General features: G+C 42.1%; 1 protein-coding gene across 2 annotated transcripts in view; it reads right to left on the reverse strand.

Annotated features, from left to right (window-relative positions):
- Positions 1-7,330: 7,330 nt before the first annotated feature.
- Positions 7,331-26,950, reverse strand: part of LOC144607585 (uncharacterized) — a 44,086-nt gene continuing 24,466 nt past the window's right edge. For both annotated transcript variants that reach the window (XM_078424503.1, XM_078424504.1), the window contains 5 exons: positions 23,454-23,499; positions 21,864-21,998; positions 20,313-20,439; positions 13,049-13,173; positions 7,331-11,065 (listed from right to left, as the gene is read on the reverse strand). In XM_078424503.1, coding sequence (XP_078280629.1) covers positions 9,439-11,065; positions 13,049-13,173; positions 20,313-20,439; positions 21,864-21,998; positions 23,454-23,499 — 2,060 coding nt within the window. In that variant the 3' untranslated portion in view covers positions 7,331-9,438. The remainder of the gene's footprint in view (positions 11,066-13,048; positions 13,174-20,312; positions 20,440-21,863; positions 21,999-23,453; positions 23,500-26,950) is intronic.

A 26,950-nucleotide genomic window follows, 5' to 3' on the forward strand; every position in this document is an offset into this window, starting at 1 on the left:
ATTTTAACACAAACATCCATCACAGTGACTCCTCCAGACACCCCTTCACTGTGATGGAAGGCAAGAAAATTTCTTCTCTCTTCCCCCATGCTTCTCCCACGGACAGATAGTTCGACTTCTGCCGAGGCGACCGAGGCTCCCGACTCGCGCAGCCCCCGCAAGGAGATGGAAGGTCCCGCGACCGAGCCGTGCCGGGCGATGGAAAGTCCCGCGGCCGAGCCGTGCCGGGCGATGAAAAGTCCCGCGGCCGAGTGCAACTCATCGGCCCACCAAGTCCACACCGACCAGTGATCACCTGTACACTAGTTCTATCCTACACATACATGGGACTATTTTTTACAGAGGCCAATTAACCTATGTGGGAGGAAACCAGAGCACCCGGAGGAACCCCACGTAGTCACAGGGAGAACATACAAATACTGTACAGACAGCAACTCTACCGCTGCGTCACTGTGCCGCCCTTCATTTAGTCCCTTGAAGTATCCTCCTTACCCATCCTACAGAGCATCTCATGTATAATCAAACATGAGCATAATTGACATATCATATCACTCCCATTATTCCAACCACTTCCTTTTGGATTTATATGAAAATGCTGACTTGTGCCAACATTGGCAGCATAGCAAGAAGATAAGAATACAACCTCCAAAATTAATTGTCACAAATCAGAATACTAAATTAGCAATGGATAATAATATTTCTTTAACTTGGTGAGGGTGGGGGGATGAGGTATGGAACCCTCCGGGTAACTTGAAGATTTAAAAAAAGATAATGGAATGCACACAGCTTCATTCCACACCCAACTAAAATGTGACACAAATGAGTGGGTGTTTTCAACAGTTCCACCACAAGTATAGAAAATATTTTGAGAACAAAATAAACTGTCACCATGTTCTCATTTGAGATGATATATTTCATGCTCAAATGTAGTGGTGAGAAAATAACCAAATCAGAAATACTACACAGGCACAATATAAATTTGGATTCAACTAAGATAAATCTAGCATTTAAATAAGGAAAGACCACTTTTTAGTGCTTCCTCCAATTCTTTTCAATCCCTACCCTATTTCTATTTGGTGTTGCTCTCCCCCATCTCCCCCACCTACTCCTCCCCCTCTCACCCCCTCCTACCCTCACAATTTCCTCACCATCCTCTAGGCTAACCAAAGGCTAGACTACCAGTTCTTCATTAGTTCAAAGTTTTTACAAATGGATAAAGGCAATAATGTAAAAGCAAGCAACAAAATGAACATTTGAATGGCCTTTTGAGGCAGTGACTCCGGTAAATCCCTTCGATGGTGGGGAGGTCAGAGCCGATGATGGACTGGGCAGTGTTCACAACTTTTCGCAGTCTTTTCGGCTCCTGGGCGTTCCAGTTGCCAAACCAGGCCCTGATGCAACCAGCAATATGCTCTCTACTGTACACCTGTAGAAGTTCAAGAGAATCCTCTCTGACACACCAAATCTTCGTAATTTTCTCAGGAAGTAGAGGTGTTGATGGGCTTTATTTATAATTGCATCAGTGCGCTGGGTCCAGGAAAGATCTTTGGAAATACGCACGCCCTGGAATTTGAAGTTTTTTACTCTCTCCACCATCGAAGGGATTTAAAGATGATATAAAGATGATTGTGAGTACCCATCCTTCCTCTTCCAAAGTCCACAATCAGTTAATTGGTTTTACTGACATTGAGAGCCAGGTTGTTGTGCTGGCACCATTTGGTCAATTGGTCGATCTCACTTCTATACTCTGACTCATCACCATCTGTAATTCGCCCAGCGAACGTGAAGATGGAGTTTACACTATGTCCGGCTACACAGTCACGAGTTTAGAGTGAGTAGAGCAGGGGGCTGAGCACGCAGCCTTGAGGTGCTCCCGTACTGATTGTTAATGAGGAAGAAGTGTTTCTGCCAATTCGAACAGACTGTGGTCTGTGGATGAGGAAGTCAAGGATCCAATTGCAGAGAGATGCACAGTGACCCAGTTCCATGAGCTTGGTAACCAGCTTTAAAAAATATATATATCAAAAAAATGTAATCAATTGTTTAAAAAATATTTACAATGCAATAAAAGGAAACAGAACCCACCGCCAGAATACAATACAAATATACCAAATGAAACTATTGATGGTATTGAATGCCGAGCTGTAGTCTATAAACAACAGGCTGACGTCAGTGTTTTTGTGGAGTGGAGAGCCAGTGAGATCGCATCCTCCGCTGACCTGTTGTGACGGTAGGCAAACTGTAGTGGGTCGAGGTTCTTGTTGAGGTTGGAGTTGATATCCACCATAACCAACCTCTCAAAGCACTTCATCACCACGAACGTTAGTGCCACTGGTCGATAGTCATTGAGGCACGTCACCTTACTCTGTATTATTGATGCCCTCTTAAAGCAGGTGGGAACCTCAGTCCTCAGTAATGAGAGGTTGAAAATGTCTGCAAAATCTCCAGCCAGTTGGTCTGCACAGGTTTGGAGAACTCGACTGGGTGTATCATCAGGTCCAGACACTTTCCGAGGGTTCATGGTGGCGCAGCGGTAGAGTTGCTGCCTTACAGCGAATGCAGCGCCGGAGACTCAGGTTCGATCCTGACTACGCCGCCGTCTGTACGGAGTTTGTACGTTCTCCCCGTGACCTGCGTGGGTTTTCTCCGAGATCTTCGGTTTCCTCCCACACTCCAAAGACGTACAGGTATGTAGGTTAATTGACTGGGTAAAATGTAAAACAATTGGCCCTAGTGTGTGTAGGATAGTGTTAGTGTGCGGGGATCACTGGGCGGCGCGGACTCGGTGGGTCAAAGGGCCTGTTTCCGCGCTGTATTTCTAAATCTAAAAAAATCTAAAATTCCCCCCCCCTGAAGGACTTCTGACGTCGGCCTCTGTAACTGACAGAATGAATGAATGAATGAATAAGTTTATTGGTCAAGTATGCAGATACAAGGAATGTGCCTTGGTGCTCCACTCACAAATGACAACACAAACATACAGTTAACAATTAAGAATAAAGCATAAACACATCAAAACAATAAGGATACACCATTACGGTCTAAACATGTGGGTGAAAATAAACCAGAGCAAAAAAGAGACTACAGACTTTGGTTATTGAGTAGAACTATCACTCGTGAAAAAAAGCTGTTTTTATGTCTGGCTGTGGCTGCTTTGACATTCCGGAGTCGCCTTCCAGAGGGAAGTGCTTCGAAGAGTTTGTGGCCAGGGTGAGAGGGGTCAGGGATGATCTTGCCCGCTCGCTTCCTGGCCCTTGCAGTGTACAGTTTGTCAATGGGGGGGGGAAGGTTGCGGCCAACAACCTCCTCAGCTGTGCGAACGATCCGTTGCAGCCTCCGGATGTCGTGCTTGGTGGCTGAGCCAAACCAGACCATGATGGAGAAGGTGAGGACAGACTCAATGATAGCAGTATAGAATTGGACCATCATTGCCTGTAGCAGATTGTGTTTCTTCAGTTGCCGCAGGAAGTACATCCTCTGTTGGGCCATTTTGACTATGGAGTCGATGGTGGATCCCCATTTAAGGTCCCTGGAGATGATGGTTCTAATCCATTGGACTGTGATACCATCTGGGCGCATGGGGGCTCGGGAACGCACATCACTGTTCTTCCTATCAAAGGGTGCATAGAATGCATTGAGCTCGTAAGGGAGTGATGCTTCGCTGTCGCTTGAGCTGCCTCCTGGTTTTGCCTTGTAGGAGGTGATGGCATTCGAGCCCTGCCGCGGTTGCCCAACATCCGCCCCATCCGCCAGCTTTGAGCGGAAGTGCCGTTTGGCCTTTTTGATAGCCTTGTCAAGGTCCTATCTGGTCTTATAGACCTCTGCGCCACCAGACCTGAATGCCTTCGATCGGTTCTTCAGAAGAATGCGGATCTCCTGGTTCATCCAATGCTTCTGGTTGGAAAACACTCGGAAGGTTTTTGCAGGAACACAGTCCTCCACACATTTCCTTATGAAGTCTGTAATGACTGTGGCATAGTCATTCAGGTCCGTTGCCGAGTCCTTGAACATTGACCAGTCTACTGACTTCAAGCAGTCCCATAGTTGTTCCTCTGCCTCCCCAGACCAGCTCTGTACAGTCCTCACCTCTGGGAGTGCGCTCTTGAGTTGCTGCCTGCATGCAGGAAGAAGCAGCACCGCTGAATGGTCAGATTGCCCGAAGTGAGGACAAGGGATAAAAACATAGAAAATAGGTGCAGGAGGAGGCCATTCGGCCCTTCGAGCCAGTACCACCATTCATTGTGATCATGGCTGATCGTCCACAATCAATAACCCGTGCCTGCCTTCCCCCCATATCCCTTGATTCCACTAGCCCCTAGAGCTCTATCTAATTCTCTCTTAAATCCATCCAGTGATTTGGCTTCCAATGCCCTCTGTGGCAGAGAATTCCACAAATTCCTTCTCACCTCGGTTTTAAATGGCCTCCCCTTTATTCCAAGACTGTGGCCCCTGGTTCTGGACTCCCCCAACATTGGGAACATTTTTCCTGCATCTAGCTTGTCCAGTCCTTTTATAATTTTACATGTTTCTATAAGATCCCCTCTCATCCTTCTAAACTCCAGTAAATACAAGCCTAGTCTTTTCAATCTTTCCTCATATGACAATCCCGCCATCCCAGGGATCAATCTCGTGAACCTACGCTGCACTGCCTCAATTACAAGGATGTCCTTCCTCAAATTAGGAGACCAAAACTGTACACAATACTCCAGATGTGGTCTTACCAAGGCCCTATACAACTGCAGAAGAACCTCTTTACTCCTATACTGAAATCCTCTCGTTATGAAGGCCAACATGCCATTAGCTTTCTTCACTGCCTGCTGTACCTGCACGCCAACTTTCGGTGACTGGTGTACAAAGACACCCAGGTCTCGCTGCACCTCCCCCTTACCTAACCTAACTCCATTGAGATAATCTGCCTCCTTGTTTTGGTCGCCAAAGTGGATAACCTCACATTTATCTATATTATACTGCATCTGCCACGCATCTGCCCACTCACTCAACCTGTCCAGATCACCCTGCAACCTCCTAACATCCCCTTCACAGTTCACACTGCCACCCAGCTTTGTGTCATCCGCAAACATGCTAGTGTTGCTTCTAATTCCCTCTTCCAAATCATTAATATATATGGTAAACAGTTGGGGCCCCAACACCGAGCCTTGCGGCACTCCACTCACCACTGCCTGCCATTCTGAAAAGGAACAGTTTACTCCTACTCTTTGCTTCCTGTCTGCCAACAAATTTTCTATCCATGTCAACACCCTACCTCCAATACCATGTACTCTAATTTTGCTCCCCAATCTCCCGTGTGGGGCCTTATCAAAGGCTTTGTGAAAGTCTAGATACACTACATCCACTGGCTCCCCTTCATCCATTTTACTTGTCACATCCTCAACAAATTCCAGAAGATTAGTCAAGCATGATTTCCCTTTCATAAATCCATGCTGACTTGGACTTATCCTTTTACTGCTACCCAAATGCACAGATAGAACGATAGGCATCCTTGATGGTCGTATAGCAGTGGTCCAGGGTGTTTAATCCTCTGGTGCTGCAGGCCACATGTTGGTGGTAGTTTGGGAGTGATTGTTTCAAGTTGGCTTTGTTGAAGTCCCCGGCTATGGTGGTAAAGGCTTTGGGGTACGCTGTCTGGTGCTTGTTGACCATGGTGTGCAGCTCCTCCAATGCTAGACGGGAGTCTGCCTGGGGTGGGATGTGGACTGCGGTCAGGATCGTGGAGGTGAATTCCCTCGGGAGGTAGAAGGGGCGGCACTTCACCATCAGATGTTCCAGGTGCGGAGAGCAGGAGTTAGACAGAAATGCCATATCTGAGCCCCGCGAAGGTAGACATGAGGTAGGCGCCCACGCCTCTCCCTTTCCCATTCTCGCGTTCGGTCCATACGATGGATGGAGGAACCTTCAGGTTGGGCGGCCGAGTCTGGGGAGCTGGGGGTGAGTCGTGTCTCTGTGAAACAGAACACAGAGCATTCCCTCAGCTCCCTTTGGTAAAGCAGCCTTGACCTTAAGTCTACACTCTATTTTCCAGTGATTGCACATTGGCAAGTAGGATGGTAGGGAGAAGGGGTCGTAGTCCCTTGCTCTTCAGTCTGACTTGTAATCCTGCCCGCCGGCCACGTTTCCGGACACCATGGAGGCCTCCCCGGTGTTTCCAGGTGCAGTACTCACCTGTTCCTGCGATCCTCCAGGTCGGGGATTCCCCTGCGATCGGGAATTCCCTTACAGTCGCAGCTTCGTTGTTGCCAGTAGATCGCCATAGCGCTAATGCAGCTTGTCAGTTTCTGCTGTCCTTTTGTACAGGTAAGCTGAGAATTACTATATTTAATTATTTTTCTGCTGAGCTGCTGGCAACATGTCGCCACATGTTGGTACATTGCTCCAATAAATGAGCAATTAATGAAAACAGGAGAAAACAAGAAAAATACAGATTTGTTAACCTAACATCTGTTGTCAGGAAATTATTTCAATCTATAATTGTATAGATTGCTAGAGGTCAGCAGGTCAGGCAGCATCCGTGGAGGGAAATGAACAAAAGATATTTCTGGTTAGGATTGCAACATCTGCATTCTCTTGTATTTATTAAGAATAGACTGATTGAAAAGATTGAAGTTTTTATTTGATCAGAAATTTAACACGGATTAAAGGGTGGGCAACCCTTGATAAGCGATTGGCCTATTTGAAGGGGAATCTACACTAGTAAGCAGATGCAACTTAATTATGTGGATTTTTAGAAGACAATTGATAACGATTTCTCATAAATGTCAGCTACACTTTAAAACCATGGAATTGAATGCAAATGAATGACTGAGAGGCAGGAAACAGAAAGCAAGAATAACTGGGGGCTCGTACTCAAATTGGCAGGATGTGACATATAATGCCAAGAAACAATGTGCGTTGGGATACAACTCTGTACTGAGAGTATAAATGAGGGGAATCTTGGTGTCAAAGAGCAAGGTTCATAGCTTGCACGCAGGCTCGGCACGTAATCAGTTAAGCTGACAGTTTAAGGGAGCATTCAGCACTAGTTTAAGGGCGGCACAGTGGTGCAGCGGTAAAGCTGCTACCTCACAGCACCAGCGATCCGGGTTTGATCCGGACCTTGATGCCCCACGCTGGCTTTCTGTCTGAAGCACAACCAGAGTCAATTCATAACTGATCAATGAAGTTGTGAATCTCAGTTTCAAAGTACAAGGAACATTAAAAAAACAATTGTTTTAATTAATTAAAAGACAGTAAGCTGCATTTCAACGTTTATTTCAAAGATTCTAACTGGTGTACATTCCATGATTAAAACTATTTGTGCAGTTCAATTGCTTGATGAGAATTGTTCACAAGAAGATACTTCAATGATTTTTTTGTCTTCCAAACTATTAGACCATTGAGCTGCTTGTGGTACTTAATGTAAAAGTCAAAGATGATTCATTATTAGGTCACATAGACAAACACATTATATGCAAAAAACTTCCACGATAATGTTCCAAAAAGTGTTGTTAAAAATACAGTTCATCCACTGCATTGTTAATCAATATAATGCATTGTTAGTCAATCAATGCAAAGGAACATGTATTGCATTTATTTCCACATCACTCAATGCCTGGGAAATTAAGATAAGGAACTGCAAAGACAATGTGTTTGTTGTAAAATGTTAATACAGGAAATGCTACTTTTGATTTTTTAAAAAGGGTTCAATTTGTGGAATTAGAACCACAATCACAAATTTACTTTTAATGGTTGTTCTTTTTCTCCCTCAAAGATGAAAGGCATCTATTTAAGTTTAAAATCAATAATTGTTGAAAAGTGCTTACCAACACAATTTTCTTCTTTCACTGTAAATGACAGACCACACTAAGTTTTTGTTTAACTGTGTAGTTCGCAAGTACTCAGGAGGTACAAAATATGAACAGAATGACGAAAAAGTGTGTGTTCATTTTATTGAAAGGGAGAAGAAGTATTCCTAATGAAATATGTATTCTAAATTTGTCGGGTGGAGCAAATTCATTTAAATTTTTCGCTGCGATTTTCTCCATCTGCCCTTCTTTCAAATGAATGGACAGTTCAAACACCCATCCTTTTTTAAAACATGGGTGCTTAAGTCAAAACAACCAAGAGCAAGACAAATGTTTCAATTTCTACATCTTTAATAGTGGTGTTTATTTGCACAATTACTTGGTGACCTTTGGCTGATGGGATGCCTTGAACTAACGGCTTTATGGGTCAGAATAAATTAAAAATCCATTACCTCCCAACTAATTTTAAGTATTAAGAATTACAGCTCTAACTTATAAATTAAGTAACAAATGAGTCTTGACGGTTTGTCCCCACTATTGTACTTTAATTGTAAATGAATTAGAAAACAAGAGTTCAACCCCATTTTGATCTTAGAAAGACTGCCCACAATGGATCTTCAATATTCAAATCCGTTTTGAGACAGAATATAGAAAATTGACAGAATGCAACAAAATGGCAGTCAGTGACTGCTTAGAATTTCTTTAGCACGTGAAATCTAAACGTTTTCTGTAGCACTGCAAAACTAGCTAAAGATGATTGAAACACCAGTTCAATTGCATAAATTCATCTCAAGAGCTTTGTTCAGTATCTATTGTTCAGTAAACAATATACTGCTGCTCTAAAATTCTGAGAGCTTGCTACATAATAAATCTTATTTTTAACCATTCTCTATCTGCAGCCTCTTCCCCTCATATAGATATTTACTTCTGTCAGTTATTTTGGAAGGTAATACTGTTGGGTCATTATGAATATTAAATCCTGCCCTGTTATATTCCTGGATAACAAAGAGGCCTGCTCCTAGAGCTGCAGAGTTCGACTTGAAAAATCTGTAGCGATGTAGGCAAGAATCAACGGGCAACCTTTCTATTGTTAAGGAGCAAGGAGTGGCAGCGGATGGAGGAGAGATGGTTGCAACCCCTGTATGGCACGGCATCCAAAAATCAGATCCCACACAGAACATTGGGCATGAATTTACATCCTACCACTTTGCAATGAACGGGAGGTATCATTGCTTCACTGATATGGAACTCTCTACACTGACCTTTAAGAATGCCTGGAGTTTACTTTGCTCATATTGTACAGTGCAGTGAAAACCATATTAGTTGAGAAATGGGAAGAAAACAAAAAGATGCAACATGCATGGGTTGGATTCATAAGTAAGGATTTCTTTCTGTGAGTTTATCTGCCAATACCCAATTGTGTGCTGAAAAATCAACTGAACAACATTTATTAAAAGAAGAAACTGAAGCAGAAACTCAATTAGGACCAGTAACACCAATAGCTTCTGCAAATCATTTTCTGACTCATAAAATAATTAACAACATTTAATTAAAGAGTCAATAGCTTTGGTAATATCAGTAATAAGTGCAATCAATCAGATAGGACTCAATAGTATATAATGTGATGCTTGCTTTAGTGTCAACTCATTAGATCGTGCCCCTCTTTACTGATCAAATCCACCTCTGATTTGTTCTTTAAAACAGAGTTTAACTGAGTCTCATACTCTGCATCCTTCATATCTACACATGTCTTTCGCAAGATTTCCATGTCAACAGAATGTTGACTTTTGTTATTGGTTTGTATAATGCAACATTGTGCAGGTAACTGAATATCCCATTCAGATTCTGATGAAAAGATATCTGTTTGACCTGTATTATTTTTAAAAGCAAAATGGCAGAAGTTGACAGAATTTTTACATCCACTTTCATCCATTTTTGAATCCAGGAATGGGTCGTATCCAGGCAGTCTCTTGGTACTGGTTTTATCAGAGGCAGTGAGCTGCATCACAGTACTTTGTGCTGCCGTTCTGGGATTAATTTCCTTGTGTGTGTTTCCAAGTTTTGTTTCTCCTGTAAGTATAATTTCATTATCAAGGACTACTTTGCTGTTTGGTGACACAAAATCTTCAGTGTTTGGAGCAGTTGATAACAACTTGTTTCTATCCTGATCTGTTGTGTTGCTCAAAGTAACTTTCAGTTGCACTTTCTCTTTGAAAGCAATTTCAGCGGCCTTAACAAATTGATTGTCTTCACTCACTTCTTGATTATTTATGGTTGTAGTGTTTGATAAACATTTTTGTTTTTCTTCACAATTCCAAACTCCTTGAAGATTCACCATGTTTTTGAAATTGGTCTTTGTTTGCAAGTCTTCTCGACCTTCTTTAATATTGGAAGGTTTGTCCAAGTTCAGCTTAGTTGATAAGTCAAAATGTTCCCCCATGGAGATGTTCATGGAGTATGTAGTAGGAAGCACACTTTGTTGAAAACAAGTAGAAGTGAAGGTTTTGTCCACATCTGATAAATAAAACAATTCTGTGTGTGCTTGGGACAAATTATTGACAAAAGAATTAGTACTTTTAAAGAAAGTAAAAACATTACACACTTCAGACAAGTCATCCAGTCTAGGCCTGGGACTGTTCTCATTTTGTGAACTAGCATCATTGGATCGTTTGCGTTTTTTGAAATTGCATTTATTCCCTATTGTATATGCATCGCAATCAACCTTCTGGAATTCTGGGAATGCCTTTACACAACTCAAAATTTCCTCAGGAGCAGAGTTCATATGTTCTTGCTTTTCTTGACGGCAGGTTTCTGAACTTCCCTCTTTGTTGGCATCAAATGAAGCGTCCTCCATATGAGCAATCGTAGCATGCAGTTGGTCATTAGATTCGTGGAATGCCACTTCCCCATCTGTTCTGAAATCCAATAATTTCACCACCAGTTGTTTAGAACCCCTATCTGTTCCATTTGTATAATTTACAGATGCCTGGTCATGATCCTGCTGAAGGCGATTGTGTTTCGATCCATCCATATTTGTGTCTTCCTTCTTTCTGTCTAGTTTTACCTGCTGCAGCTTTGAATCCTGTCCCATCATTTCAACTTGTTCCAGATTTTTGAAAGGAAGATTTATCACTAGGCTATCAGACACCGAGTCAAGTGAATGATCTTGTTCTCCATCCTCAAGAACAAAATTAGTAACTGCCTGCAGTGATTCCACGTACATCTTAGACAGTGAAATCGCAGTATTTGATGCAGTCTTTGTGGATCTGAATGTAAAGCACCAATAAATATTACACATGGCAAAGAGAGACAAAGTCAAATATCACTGGAATCTTGCAATGTTTCTTCATAAGTGAAGAAGCAGAATTAGGCCTTTCGGCCCATCATGTCAGCTCCGTCATTCAATCATGGCTGATCTATCTTTCCAGCTGAACCACATTCTCCTGCCTTTTCCCCATAACCCCTGACATCCGTACTAATCAAGAATCTATCTATCTCTGCCTTAAAAATATGAATTGACTTGGCCTCCGCAGCCTTCTGTAGCAAAGAATTCCACAGACTCACCACCCCCTGACTAAAGAAATTCCTCCTCATCTCCTTCCTAAAGGGACGTCTGTTAATTCTGAGGATGTAAATTATTAGAGAAATTAAAATGAAGAATTGCTCAGTTTTTGAGCAAGTGGGACCCAGATTGTACTGACATCTGCCTGGCAGTTTGACGGAGAAGGGTCAGCAAGTTCTTGTGCGTGTTTATGCCCCTGGGCACGTTAGTGCAAAAGCATGGAATACACTCAACGTGGGGGGACTGTATCTGGACCCTTTGCCTTTTGCCAGTCACAGCGAGTGCAGTCCCATTCTATTGAATCTTAATTTTTTTTGTTGTATTATAGGTTGCTCTGCTATAAAGTGAATTGAATATAACATGGTAGATTTATTAGGGAACACCATTTCCATTACGTGGGCTGATTTGGTTACAATACGAGTTTTGATCAGGAACTAGATCCGCACTAATCATACGCAGGCTGCCATTGTCACCACGGGAAGTTAGAGAGAGTTACCTTGGAAATTGACAAAGCAGAATTTTTAAAACTGTCTTGGAAAGCAGCAATCTTGGAAAAAAATTTGGCTTACACTCAACTTCCTTATAGTAAATCATACTGGCTCTTAAGAATCTAATTGTGCGTGTTTTTAGGATACTCTTTTCTATAATGCAAGGTTACTTAAGAATGCAGCTAGCATGTTAGAGCACAACTGCCTGTATTCTCTTAAAGTATTCAAAAGGTTTGCAACAATGGAAAAGGTATTTGATAGCACAAACTATCAGCCAGGCACGAGGATGGCCGAGGGCAAGCGTGCTCGATTCCATCTCCTGAAACTCAGTCCACTCACACACCCTGCTACCTCGCTACATAGTCTTAGCACTGGGGAACTGTGCAGCTGTAGAAGTTATCTGTAACTGCCGACATCTCGTGAGGTGATTTCACCTGGTCCTTTAAAGGTCACTAAAGCACAAATTGAGTAATTTTTAAACTTTGGACATAATGTTGAATGTAAATAAGGCGGCAATCTGCCTCAGTCCAAAATTTGGCTTTAGAATTACACATTTTAAGTTCCGTCATAGAAATACATGAACACTACAACATAGAAACAGACCACTCCACCTAGCCAATCTCTGTAATTGCCCATATCTTTATGTGAGTCAGTAATTTTAGTCACCTTTATCTAGTGAGTCCCCTTTGTCCTTACACCTTCATCCTCTCATGCATTTCAAATTCAAAGTACGCTCTATCCGGATCACATCTCCTTTTCGTTTAAGTTAATGAAAGCAGAATTCAGTGTATTGGTCTTTTTCTCACTTAAGCTATACATGTGTCCTCTAAGTGGGAGCCTATTTATTGTAAGTCATGCTTTGGAACATGTGACCATAAACTAGGTTGTGCCTTCCATTTAATGTTGGCCAAAAGTTTTTATTTTGAAGCTTTTATTTTCATTGTAGAAATATTAGTCATTCTACTCAAAGGATTAAATTAATATTATTTCACTGCAGCATCTTGTTTCGTATCTTTAGAGGTTTAAAAGCAAGAGTCGTATTTTACCAATTAGGCACCAAGCGTGCATTTCAGCGAATGAAGAATGTGGGGGAGGTTTGTGCTGAATTAATGCATTGTACAATAGTCTGAAAGACAATATCTTTCTACAAAAAATATTCTAAAATGAATAAATAAATGTTCATATATTTGAAGACATACCGTTGGCTGCTCCCATTGCTTTGGCACTCTACAAATTCATTTGTTAATCGAGACATAATATCATCAAGGACATTGAAGTGAGAGGGATTACTGGCGAAATCCTGATGCTGTTTTGAATGAAGATGCTGAAATTTAAAAAAAGGGGAATTAAGTAGGTTTTCAAAGTTATTTAAAATGTTGCTAAAATCCCCAGGGACGCCTAAAGGTAATGTGATTTTTAATTGGGATCAGTAGAGCAGTACCAAACTAATGACATGCCCCATGGTATTGACCTGGGCCAGCTGTCTGCAGGTTTCCCATGCCAGTGTCTGTCTGATGCACATGTTCAGGGTCTGCATCACTGCCACGGAGTATCCCGGACTCCAACCTGGAGGCTTCAATGGCAAATGATACCATAGGAAAGCCCTGCTCTGAAAGCTTCAACATATATCCATATAACAATTACAGCACGGAAACAGGCCCGTTCGGCCCTACCAGTCCACGCCGACCACTTTCTCTGACCTAGTCTCATCTACCTGCTCTCAGACCATAACCCTCCAATCCCCTCCCATCCATATATCTATCCAATTTACTCTTAAATAATAAAATCGAGCCTGCCTCCACCACTTCCACCGGAAGCTCATTCCACACAGCCACCACCCTCTGAGTAAAGAAGTTACCCCTCATGTTACCCCTAAACTTTTGTCCCTCAATTCTGAAGTTATGTCCCCTTGTTGGAATCTTCCCCACTCTCAAAGGGAAAAGCCTACCCACGTCAACTCTGTCCGTCCCTCTTAAAAATTTAAAAACCTCTATCAAGTCCCCCCTCAACCTTCTACGCTCCAAAGAATAAAGACCCAACCTGTTCAACCTCTCTCTGTAGCTCAAGTGCTGAAACCCAGGCAACATTCTAGTAAATCTCCTCTGTACCCTCTCCGTTTTGTCGACATCCTTCCTATAATTTGGCGACCAGAACTGCACACCATACTCCAGATTCGGCCTCACCAATGCCCTGTACAATTTCAACATTACATCCCAACTTCTAAATTCGATGCTCTGATTTATAAAGGCAAGCATACCAAACGCCTTCTTCACCACCCTATCCACATAAGATTCCACCTTCAGGGAACAATGCACAGTTATTCCCAGATCCCTCTGTCCCACTGCATTCCTCAATTCCCTACCATTTACCCTGTACGTCCTATTTTGATTTGTCCTACCAAAATGCAGCACCTCACACTTATCAGCTTTAAACTCCATCTGCCATCTTTCAGCCCACCCTTCTAAAAGGCCCAAGTCTCTCTGTAGACTTTGAAAATCTACTTCATCATTAACTACACCACCTATCTTAGTATCATCTGCATACTTACTAATCCAATTTGCCACACCATCATCCAGATCATTAATGTAAATGACAAACAACAGTGGACCCAACACAGATCCTTGGGGTACTCCACTAGACACTGGCCTCCAACCTGACATACAGTTGTCAACCATTACCCTCTGGTATCTCCCATTCAGCCATTGTTGAATCCATCTTGCAACCTCACTATTAATACCCAACGATTTAACCTTCTTAATCAACCTTCCATGTGGAACCTTGTCAAATGCCTTACTGAAGTCCATATAGACAACATCCACAGCCTTGCCCTTATCAATTTCCCTGGTAACCTCTTCAAAAAATTCAAGACCTATAATTTGACCTTCCAGGCACAAATCCATGCTGACTGTTTCTAATCAGGCCTTGTTTATCCACGTGATTATATATATTGTCCCTAAGTATCTTTTCCATTAATTTTCCCACCACAGACGTCAAACTAACAGGTCTATAATTGCTAGGTTTACTTTTAGAACCTTTTTTAAACAAAGGCACAACATGCACAATGCGCCAATCTTCCGGCACCATCCCCGTTTCTAATGACGTTTGAAATATTTCCGTCATAGCCCCTGCTATTTCTGCACTAACTTCCCTCAATGTCCTAGGGAATATCCTATCAGGACCTGGAGACTTATCCACTTTTATATTTTTCAAAAGTGTCCGTACCTCCTCTTCTTTGATCCTCATAATTTCCATCACTACTCTACTTGTTTCGCTTACCTCACATAATTCAATATCCTTCTCCTCGGTGAATACCGAAGAAAAGAAATTGTTTAATATCTCCCCCATTTCTTCCGGCTCAGCACATAGCTGTCCACTCTGACTCTCTAATGGACCAATTTTATCCCTCGCTATCCTTTTGCTATTGACATATCTGTAGAACCCCTTGGGGTTTACTTTTACATTACTTGCCAAAGCAACCTCATATCTTTTTTTCGCTTTTCTAATTTCCTTCTTAAGATTCCTTTTACATTCTTTATATTCCTCAAGAACCTCATTTTCTCCCTGCCGCTTATATTTATTGTATATCTCCCTCTTTTTCCGAACCGTGTCCAATTTCCCTGGAAAACCACGGCTCTTTCAAATTATTATTCTTTCCTTTCCACCGAACAGGGACATAAAGACTCTGTACTCTCAAAATTTCACCGTTAAATATCCTCCATTTCTCTATTATATCCTTTTCATAAAACAAAATGTCCCATTTCACTCCTTTTAAATCCTTTCTCATCTCCTCAAAATTTGCTTTTCTCCAATCCAAAATCTCAACCCTTGGTCCAGATTTGACCTTCTCCATAATTATATTGAAACTAATGGCATTGTGATCACTAGACCGAAAGTGCTCCTCAACACATACCTCCGTCACCTGACCCGTCTCATTTCCTAACAGAAGGTCCAACACTGCCCCTTCTCTGGTAGGTACCTCTACGTATTGCTGCAAAAAACTATCCTGCACACATTTTACAAACTCCAAACCATCCAGCCCTTTAACAGAATGTGATTCCCAGTCTAAGTACGGAAAATTGAAATCACCCACAATCACTACTCTGGTAAAGCACAATCACAATCATCTGGTAAAGCATTGCCCCAGTTTTGCTGGTTGCCAAAAAAAAGGTCTTTAAATAATTGGCAAATGACCAACGGTCAGGGGGACATTAACAAAACTATTTAAAATGAAGTTAAGAATGAAAACAATTTTTGAAATTATATAAAACAAAGTAGGTTAAAAAAAACATAAATAATTCAAAACATCAAATTAATCCAAAGTAATAAAATACAACTCTTATTTCCCTTCGTCTTATGAGAACAGTCCTGCAGTCCCTACTAATAGTGTCTATTGTTTCCACAGGTTGAATTTGGTCCAGAATGTGAGAGGCAATTCCCCAGTGTTGGTGGTGAGAATCTCAGTAAGACAGTGCAAGTCCATAGAGCTATTCAGAGTTGGTTAGAGGTTTGGTTCAGCTAAGTTTATTGTCATGTATGCTAAGGTACAGTGAAAAGCTTTTTGTTGTGCTATCTAGTGGAAAGACTGTACATGATTCCAATCACGGTGTCCACAGTGTACAGATACAGGATAGAAGGAATGTACATATATTGCCAATTGCAGAAACCGCAGATTTCCTTCTATTTCAACAGCTAAATGATCAGTTATGGGGTTAAAAGATCCAAACCTATGACTTGTATCTGCACAATTGCTATTCTAAAATAATTTATTGAGGTTCATATTAAAATACTGCTATGGAATGGATAGTTACAGAAGTGAAAACTGTGAGGAAGTGGAGAGCTGGCGAAGCTGTGCTGCAAGTGGAGTCTCGGAGACCTGGTGGGAGCAGTGACTCGGGGAAGAGCTGGTCTGGGAACCTTCCCAACTCCCCAGTTTGACAAGGCCAAGGGGAAGGAGGGGCGCAGGCTGGTCCAGGAGGAAGTGAGGGCAGTAGTGGAGGAGGAGAGGCCCAGCAGAGCGGTTGGCTTGAGGCAGCAGGGGGCCTGGACAAGGTGGGAGCAGGCCATGGACCGAAAAGTCACAATAACTGAGCTCTGGCAGGCTGAACCACAGCGTATCAAGTTCCTAGTCCAGGCAATGTATGATGTCCTGCCCAGCCCATCGAACCTCTTCATCTGGGGCAAAGCAGAATCTCCGGATTGTCCTCAATGCTCAGGCAAGGCAGGCAGGTTGGAACACATCCTGAGCTGCAACCCAAAGGCTCTTGGGCAAGGCCGGTACACCTGGCAACACAACCAGGTTCTGAAACCCATTGCAGAAGCCATCAGCATGGGACTCAGCAGCTGCAGACGAGCACGCCCCACCACCCAGATGATCGCCTTTGTGAAGGCTGGAGTGCAGCTGCCAAGAACCACAGCAGCCAAGAATCCATCGGGAACCCTGGCGACTGCGCAGGGCTGGCAGCTTTCTGTAGACCTGGTGAAACAGCTGAAGTCCCCACGGCACATCGCCACGACCACCCCGAGGCCGGACATCCTCCTGGTCTCAGAGGCAACCAAAAGCATCGTCTTGTTGGAACTGACAGTGCTGTGGGAGGAGCGTCTGGAGGAGGCCCACGAGAGAAAGAAGACCAAATACGAAGAGCTGGTCATAGACTGCCGTAAGCAGGGCTGGAAGGCAAGGTGGATGCCCATCGAGGTTGGCTGTAGAGGTTTTGCAGGGCAATCGCTCTATAAGGCCTTGAGTGCACTGGGCATCACCGGAATGGAGAGAAGAGCCACCAAGAACACCACAGAGGCAGCGGAGAAAGCCTCGCGATGGCTCTGGATCAGGAGAAGAGGTCCATGGGGAGGCGCGAATGCCACCCGAGCACAAGTCGTGGTCTGATCAACCATGGCTGGGTCGCTCGGGCGAGGGTGTCTGATGTTGAAAGACCCGAAACACCCAATGACCCCAGGTTACATCACTGAAGATGTCAAGAGAGCATCAAGAGATGTATTTATCAATCAGCAGAATCACAGTTACCACCCAGTTCTCCGTTCTCTCGGCTACAATCCCAACAACTATCTTTTCTCTCCCAAACTTTTTGTTTTGTTAGTTTAACTTTCAGTTACTGTTAAGTCTTATCGGTCGGTGTAAGAACATAATAATTTAGGCCATGTCACCTAACAAGGAACTGCCCTAGACTACAATCTGGCTATGAGGATGCATTATATGTTTATAAATATAATCAAATGAGCAAAGTAGATGACTTTCAGGCTAATAAATACACATTTTCTACTACCCAGCTCATCTGACTAAAAGATGAAGGAAAACAAATATTTCTTATTTTAGCAAAAAATGAAATAGGCTGGGCAGAATGTATGTTGAGTTCAGATAAATACATAAATGTTTCTTTTAATTACAACCATAGCAATTGTTGAAACCCTTGCTATTAAGCTTATACACCTGGAATTGCTTCAGAAAAATAAGCGAACAGTAATAATTGACTAATGACAAGGAACGGCAGATGCTGATTTATAGCAAAGACACAAAATGCTAGAGTAACTCAGGGTGTCAGACAGCCTCCCTGGAGAACATTTGGGTCAGAACCTTTCTTCAGACTATTATTCTTCAATTAGTATTCTGACTTATTATTATTCAATTATTCTTCAATTATAATTGAGAATTGTTTAGTGATATGTATGATTCTAGGGCTTCACTGCTAATTAATAGCAGAGAGATGACCTCCTCAGGTTTCTCCTCTTTTCCTCGTATGATCCATACTCAAGGGTTCAATGTTGCTTTGCGCTTTACGTGTATGTCCTCTTTAATGATACATTGAGCTTGTTATAATTTGACACCCAACTATTCACTCAGACCTCCACCACACATAAATGGTTAGAATTGAAAAAAATAATTAATTGCCACTATTGAGCCCAATCCCTGCTCATCTCTGAACAGTTTCATGGGAAGCAGCAGAATACAAGTAAAACCAAAAGTGCTGGAACCAATTTGCAAAGCATTGGAGATCATTAAAAAGGGGTCAAAAGAGTAGGGTATTGCTGCCTTGATATTTGGAGGACTTCAGCACAGCATCAAAGGAAAGAAAAATGCTTGAATATTATTAGTCTGTGAGGGAGACATTCGGCATCAGGGAGTGGAAAAAAACCCCCAGATAATCTTCCATGAGATCCAACCATAGAAACAGCACGGATGGGTGTTATTTGGCTCATGGTGTCTATAAAGGGGCTATTTTGTCATTCCTAATAGGTTACAAGTCTTCAAGTTTTTTCCCAGCTACTTTTTAAAAATGTGACAAACTTTTCTGCCTCCACCATTCTTTCAAGTGGTATGTTCTAAATTCACTGTACTCAGTGATAACATTTCTTTGACTCTTTTCTAATTCTGTACCAGTTACCCCATATCAATATCCCCCATCTTTTGTCCCAAACAGATAGGTGGGAAGTGGTTTAGTGCAAGAAAACCGGCAGAGGCATTAACATGTGTTCTAATCGTGGTTTTCCTGTTCCAGGATTAACTAGTTTAGGACCATGCCATCTTTGTTCAAGATAATTTCGAACAGTTTCAAGCTGCCACAGAGTTTCCCACAGTAAAAAAGTGTCTGCTGATGGATCATTGAGCTAGTTATTTGATGTCTAGTTTGGAGCATGGTAAACCATTTGGGATGTAAAGGTTTGAAAGTAACCGAAGGTGTATTCAGTGAATTATGGATACTGCATTTGCACAGATGAATTTACCAATGTTAAAGACAAAAGACTCTATTTGTGTAAGAGAGTATTTTTGCTTAATGCATTCCTAGAACAGGAGAGCTCCTTCCATTTACATGCTAGTTGTATATTTTTCCGTATTAAAAAGAAATCCCAAAGATTGATATAAGGGAAACAATAAATGATGTTAAACGTTGTGCATCTGGAACACATACATCGATATCTTTGCAAATACTCTCATAAAAACAGTTCTTTACTTAATGACAATGATACAAGTAACAGACACAAAGTTCAGGAATAACTCAGTGGGTCAGGCTGCATCTCTGGAGAACATGAATAGGTGACGTTCAAAAGATGACACAGGTGAGTGGGGTTTTGGTAGGCAGATCGTTGGATAAAGGTCAGAGGTGAAAAAAAACCAGAAGCTATGAGACAAAACAATTGAAGAGTTCCAGTTGTGAAGCCAGAGGAAGGAATGCATGTAGAAGGGGATGGGAAAAATAGGTGCGAGTCCAATGAGGCACAGGGGAAAGGGTTGTTAGAGGTTAAGGAAAATTGAAGAATTCAAACAGTTGGGTTGGAAGCTACCCAAGTCATGCTTGCCATTCTGAAGCTATCTGACCTGCTGAATTACTCCAGCACTTTGTCTTTTTTTGTAACCCGACACCTGCAGTTTCTTGTTTCTACAATTAACAGAACTTGGCAACCAAAGCCCATGCTTTTTGAAACCCTATTGTAAAAAGTTAATACACTTACTGCTGCAAGATCATGAAACGCTTCATGGCAACATTCACAGAAGCGATGTCGTTTCTTCAGTATCTGCAAATCTGCTGGTTTTGTAAGGGTTTCTACATCTCCTTCACTGTCAGTCATTCGACAGACTCTGCACAATGGAAAGAACACAAGGCATTTGTGCAGGTTACATTTGCACACAATGGCTTCAAAGACAAAATGGGGCACAAGACTGGAAATACACGCATGAGCTAAATATAATGAAAACAAGTTACTTTCAACTACGAATAAGTCAACACTTCACCAAAGATTAAATATTTCAAAAGTCTTTTTAATAACTAATCAAAATGTAATTAGCTTGATGTGCTCCAAATGAGAAAAACGAGACAATAGTAACAGATACTGCCAGTGAGTAAGCACGAAGGACGCCAGATATATCCAATTACCGGATAGTCTGCATTAAAATATATTTGTGGAGATGACCAAAAAATGCCAATCGCACTTTAGATTCATTTAAGACTTTAATATTCCTATTTTTGAAAATTAGTTAAAATGAATCGTTTAGTTAAATTCTCATTCAACGGCATTATCCTCACTAAATTCCATTTCATCAATAGGAATAGGGATGTACAATTGACTGGAGATTTAACCGGATCCATCACACTGATGCTAACTACCGGAGAAGGAAATAGAGATCAGAGGGTTCAAAATCTGTGATGAATGACTCATCTCCTAGCTGTCCTCGGTTTTACAGGTCATCCATTACCAGGAGGGGTGCAGCTCCTGTGACACTTGAGCAGCACGACACAATCCAAGACAAAGCAGTTTACTAGAAGGGCATTCCATTTGTTATTGTTTCACTCGTGCCTGTGGTGCGGTCTATTTACAGAATGCACTGCAGCAACTTGTCAAGTCCACTCTGGCATCATCTCCCACATAATGCAAACTCTATTACAGAGGGCAAAGACAACAGGCTCTTAGGATTGTCACTTGTTTAATTTAGTGTGCCTGGAAACAGACCTTTCGGCCCACCGAGTCAGTGCCGACCAGCAATCACTGCACAGTAGCCACTATCACACTAGGGACAATTACCAATTTTTACCAAAGCCAAATTAACTTACAAAACCTGGTATGTCTTTGGAATGTGGGAGGAAACAGGAGCACCCGGGAAAAACCCACGCGGTCACCGGGAGAACGTACAAACTCCATACACACTGCATCCGTAGTCAGGATCGAACCCGGGTCTCTGGCGCTGCAAGGCAGCAACTGTACCGTTGCGCCACCGTGCTGCCCTGTCACCAGTTCAAATTCCCAATATAAGTCACTAAAATCCTGATTTGGAGATGTAGACATCCATTACTATCATTGGCTCCTATCTCCTTATCCTTCAGCAATGTGAGAAAGCCTTAATCTGAAGGACTACAGTGCATTAAAAAAAGAGGCTCATCATGATCTCACCATCAATTAAATATGGGTAATAAATATTCTTCCAGATATATCCCATAACCCAATTAAATAAATCGCAGTAGTTAAAGTTCACAACAAAAAAGTTCATATAAAAAAAATACTATTTACCCAAGTTTGCTCTTTTCTTGGTCCTGATATCCATTTTTAGATTTCTTCCGATGTTCAAAGGCACTATGTCCTCCATGGGATTTGTAGTTCGGTTCAGGATAGTCGACAAATTGGTGGTAAAGGGGTTTAAAATGCCTGTGTACATACAATTTGTAACACTTACAAATGATTCAGCAGAGAGTGTCTGAACTTTATGCATTTAATCATATTTCTTAAGTCAGTAAACTTTACACATTTTGTGGGGTGGCATATATGTGAGGTGTGCAGAGAGGCATTTGGCACCAGAATGATCAAAACGGATCAACATGTAGAGCTCAGGAGCCCAAAAAGAATCTTTGAACTCCTGGTTAAGGAGAAACCAGGAAGGAAATCCAAGTGGTCGGAGAAAGAGGTGGCATTGCTATTGGAACTTGAAAGTAAATTCCAAGGTCACTGCATCATAATGTAGAAACTGCAGATGCTGGTTTATACCAAAGAACAAAGTGCTGGAGTAACACAGCGGGTTAGGCAGCATCACTGGAGAAAAAAAGATGGATGACGTTTCGGGTCAAGACCCTTCTTCAGTCTCAGTCAGTCTGAAGAATGATTTCAACCCGAAACGTCCCCAACCCTTTTTCTCCAGAGATGCTGCCTGACCCGCTAAGTTACTCCAGTACTTTGTGTCTATCTTTGGCTGAATCATAAACTTATAGATTTATAGAAAACACCAGAAAACGCTGGCATCGGTGATCCCTAATCCAGAAAGAGAACCAGAAAGCATTGAGAATGAGGAAGAACCACCAGTATCAGACTCCTCTGAGGTTGTAACCGAAGGCAATTCCCCCGAGAAGTGATCCCATGAGGACTGACCTAGAGGATGACTGGAGACAGGCAGAGGAGCTGCTAAGGGACATAAGGAATAAGGAGAATGATGTTCTGGTCGAGGATATTACATAAAATGTGTTACAACAAATGGAAATACTAACACCAGAAAGAGGTCCACCAAACGAGTTACTCCCTTATAACCCCAGTGACCTTGGGTTCAATTCTGACATCCGGTGCTGTCTGGAAAAGAGTATGCATGTTCCTGCTGTGACAGTATGGGTTTCCTCTCACGTCCCAAATTCATGCAGATGGGTAGGAAAATTGAGCATTGTTAATTGCTGTTAGTCTTTAAAGGAGTGGTAATGGAAATATGGAGAGTATGAAATCAAATTTGTGTAAAATAAGTGCTTGATAATTGGCATGGGCACTGGGCTGACAGACCCGATGCAGTGCTGCATGACTTTTATGACGAGTTTAATTATTGCAAAATGCAATAGTAACTATAACATGCAGTAAAATATTCTTAACGTTCATTTCTACGTATGATAATTTCATTTACAATGTCAGATACTCTGACATTTACATTTATAGGAAAGGTTCAGAAGGATATAGGTCAAAAGTAGGCAACTGGCACTTGCTTGGATGGGGCATTTTGGCATGCACGAGTTGTGCCAAATGATTTGTTTCCATGCTGCGTGACTTTTATGTCCAACATTCAAGGCAAGATCTAAACAAATTTCTAAAAAGTATATTATAATCAGGTGTGAAAAATTAAAGCAAGCTTACCGACTGGAATCTTCGATTTTAAGAAATGGATGTTTTAGTTTTTCCACTGCACAAAAAAGAATATTAAAATGCATTTAATATCATCTCAAATAAACTGATTCACAGGACGTATTGATGATATGTGTTGCATGTAGGAGTTGAATTGACAATCGTGACAAGGTTACAATGTTAACAATACATTCCATAAACAGTTTGAAACCATTGGAACTATGGTTTACTACCGACTCTTTCAATACTGGACTTTTGGTAAAGATTTTTCAAAATAGCATCTTGTCATTTTTATTTTACTGATGGATTCTCCGTGATATTATTATGGTAATCATAATACATAGTTTTATGCTACGATCAGATAAAGTAAGTACATCATTCTGCTACCATGGGACAGTTTCAAGGTGATAAAATCTGACTTTTGTCAAGCATTTACAGGACTCAGTGGTAGCACTCTAGTCTGAGTCAGTTTTATAGAGGGGATTATAGACACCAGACTATAAACTCAATAACATAATATAAACTGCAATTTGACTGTAGCAGAGGGATGCTATACTCCCGGACGTGTCACGTGTCACCATTTGAATGAAATCCTGGGTGGTAGAAAAATTGCAGGAGAGTTGACAGGCAAAAGGTACGAGAGGGGGAGGGGAAAACAGGATTGACGGAATTGGTGTAATGTAAAAGGCAATGTGCAATAAGAAGATGAGGAATAGAAGCAGCAGTATGCCATCCTTCAAGGTCTTCCACCAAAGGCTGTGTGCATTTACCCAATCTATGCCCCTCATAATCTTGTATACTTCTATAAGATTACTGCTTAGTCTCCTTAGATCCAAGAAATAAAGTCCTAGCCTGCACAATCTCTTCCTGTAACTCAGTCCCTTGAGTCATGACAAAATCCTCGTACATCATCTTTGCGCTCTTTCCAACTTAATGGCAACTTTCCGATAGCTGGGCAATTAATAGGCTAAGCACTCTCAGCACTATTTCCCACATGTCCATAAATCCATCAATCTCTGATCTGAATGAACCCAATGGCTGGTTCCAAGGATGTGTAGGAAGGAACTGCAGATGCCGGTTTACACCGTACACACAAAATGTTGGAGTAACTCAGCGGGACAGGCAATATCTCTGGATAGAAGGAATGGGTGACATTTCAGGTTGAGACCCTTCTTCAGACTGAGAGTCAGGAGAGAGGGAGACACAGAGATAAGGAAGAGTAAGGTGTGAAAACATGACATCAAAAGAGATTAGCGCTGATGAGGTGAAACGTGAGGATTAAGGGGACTCTGTCCCTGTTGCGACTGGGGGGAGGGGGAACAAGAGCGGAGGGGGCTCTTGCTCCTCTTCCCCCCCAGTTGCAACAGGAACAGAGTCCCCTTAGTCCTCACCTTTCACCTGATCAGCCGTTGCATAATCTTCCGACATTTTCACCATCTCCAACGAGATCCCACCACTAGCCACATCTTCCCATCTCCACCCATTTCTGCTTCCGCAGAGATCATTCCCTTCGCAACTCTCTGGTTAACCCGTCCTCTACTTCTTATGAGTACTCCATAAGAAGTACTCATGGAGACTTCTTAAATATTGTCAGTGGCTGTTTCCACCACTCCCCCCCACAGTGTATTCCAGATAATCATCGCTCTCTACGTGAAAAATGCCCTCTCAAATTCCCTCTAAATTTTTTACCCCATAGCCTAAATCTATGTCCTCTAGTTTTAGCTTCTTCTGATATGGAGAAAGGTTTCCTGCAGTTATTGCTACTGATCATAAGTTTAAAATCAGGTCCTTGCTTAACCTCGACAGTTTATAACATATAACAACTACAGCATGGAAACAGGCCTGTCCGGCCCTACCAGTCCACGCCGACCATTCTCCCTGACCTAGTCTCATCTACCTGCACTCAGACCATAACCCTCTAATCCCCTCTTATCCATATACCTATCCAATTTACTCTTAAATAATAAAATCGAGCCAGCCTCCACCACTTCCACCGGAAGCCCATTCCATACAGCCACAACCCTCTGAGTAAAGAAGTTCCCCCTCATGTTACCCCTAAACCTTTGTCCCTCAATTCTGAAGCTATGTCCCCTTGTTGGAATCTTCCCCACTCTCAAAGGGAAAAGCCTACCCACGTCAACTCTGTCCGTCCCTCTCAAAATTTTAAAAACCTCTATCAAGTCCCCCCTCAACCTTCTACGCTCCAAAGAATAAAGACCCAACCTGTTCAACCTCTCTCTGTAGCCTAAGTGCTGAAACCCAGGCAACATTCTAGTAAATCTCCTCTGTACCCTCTCCATTTTGTCGACATCCTTCCTATAATTTGGCGACCAGAACTGCACACCATACTCCAGATTCGGCCTCACCAATGCCCTGTACAATTTCAACATTACATCCCAACTTCTATACTCGATGCTCTGATTTATAAAGGCAAGCATACCAAACGCCTTCTTCACCACCCTATCCACATGAGATTCCACCTTCAGGGAACAATGCACAGTTATTCCCAGATCCCTCTGTTCCACTGCATTCCTCAATTCCCTACCATTTACCCTGTACGTCCTATTTTGATTTGTCCTACCAAAATGCAGCACCTCACACTTATCAGCATTAAACTCCATCTGCCATCTTTCAGCCCACCCTTCCAAAAGGCCCAAGTCTCTCTGTAGACTTTGAAAATCTACCTCACTATCAACTACTCCACCTATCTTAGTATCATCTGCATATTTACTAATCCAATTTGCCACACCATCATCCAGATCATTAATGTAAATGACAAACAACAGTGGACCCAACACAGATCCTTGGGGCACTCCACTAGACACTGGCCTCCAACCTGACATACAATTGTCAACCGTTACCCTCTGGTATCTCCCATTCAGCCATTGTTGAATCCATCTTGCAACCTCACTATTAATACCCAACGATTTAACCTTCTTAATCAACCTTCCATGTGGAACCTTGTCAAATGCCTTACTGAAGTCCATATAGACAACATCCACAGCCTTGCCCTTATCAATTTCCCTGGTAACCTCTTCAAAAAATTCAAGAAGATTAGTCAAACATGACCTTCCAGGCACAAATCCATGTTGACTGTTTCTAATCAGGCCTTGATTATCCAAATAATTATATATATTGTCCCTAAGTATCTTTTCCATTAATTTTCCCACCACAGACGTCAAACTAATAGGTCTATAATTGCTAGGTTTACTTTTACAACCTTTTTTAAACAAAGGCACAACATGCGCAATGCGCCAATCTTCCGGCACCATCCCTGTTTCTAATGACGTTTGAAATATTTCCGTCATAGCCCCTGCTATTTCTGCACTAACTTCCCTCAATGTCCTAGGGAATATCCTATCAGGACCTGGAGACTTATCCACTTTTATATTCTTCAAAAGTGTCCGTACCTCCTCTTCTTTAATCCTCCTAATTTCCATCACTACTCTACTTGTTTCGCTTACCTCACATAATTCAATATCCTTCTCCTCGGTAAATACCGAAGAAAA

Source organism: Rhinoraja longicauda, chromosome 29, assembly GCF_053455715.1.
Source record: "Rhinoraja longicauda isolate Sanriku21f chromosome 29, sRhiLon1.1, whole genome shotgun sequence".
Lineage (NCBI taxonomy): Eukaryota > Metazoa > Chordata > Chondrichthyes > Rajiformes > Arhynchobatidae > Rhinoraja > Rhinoraja longicauda.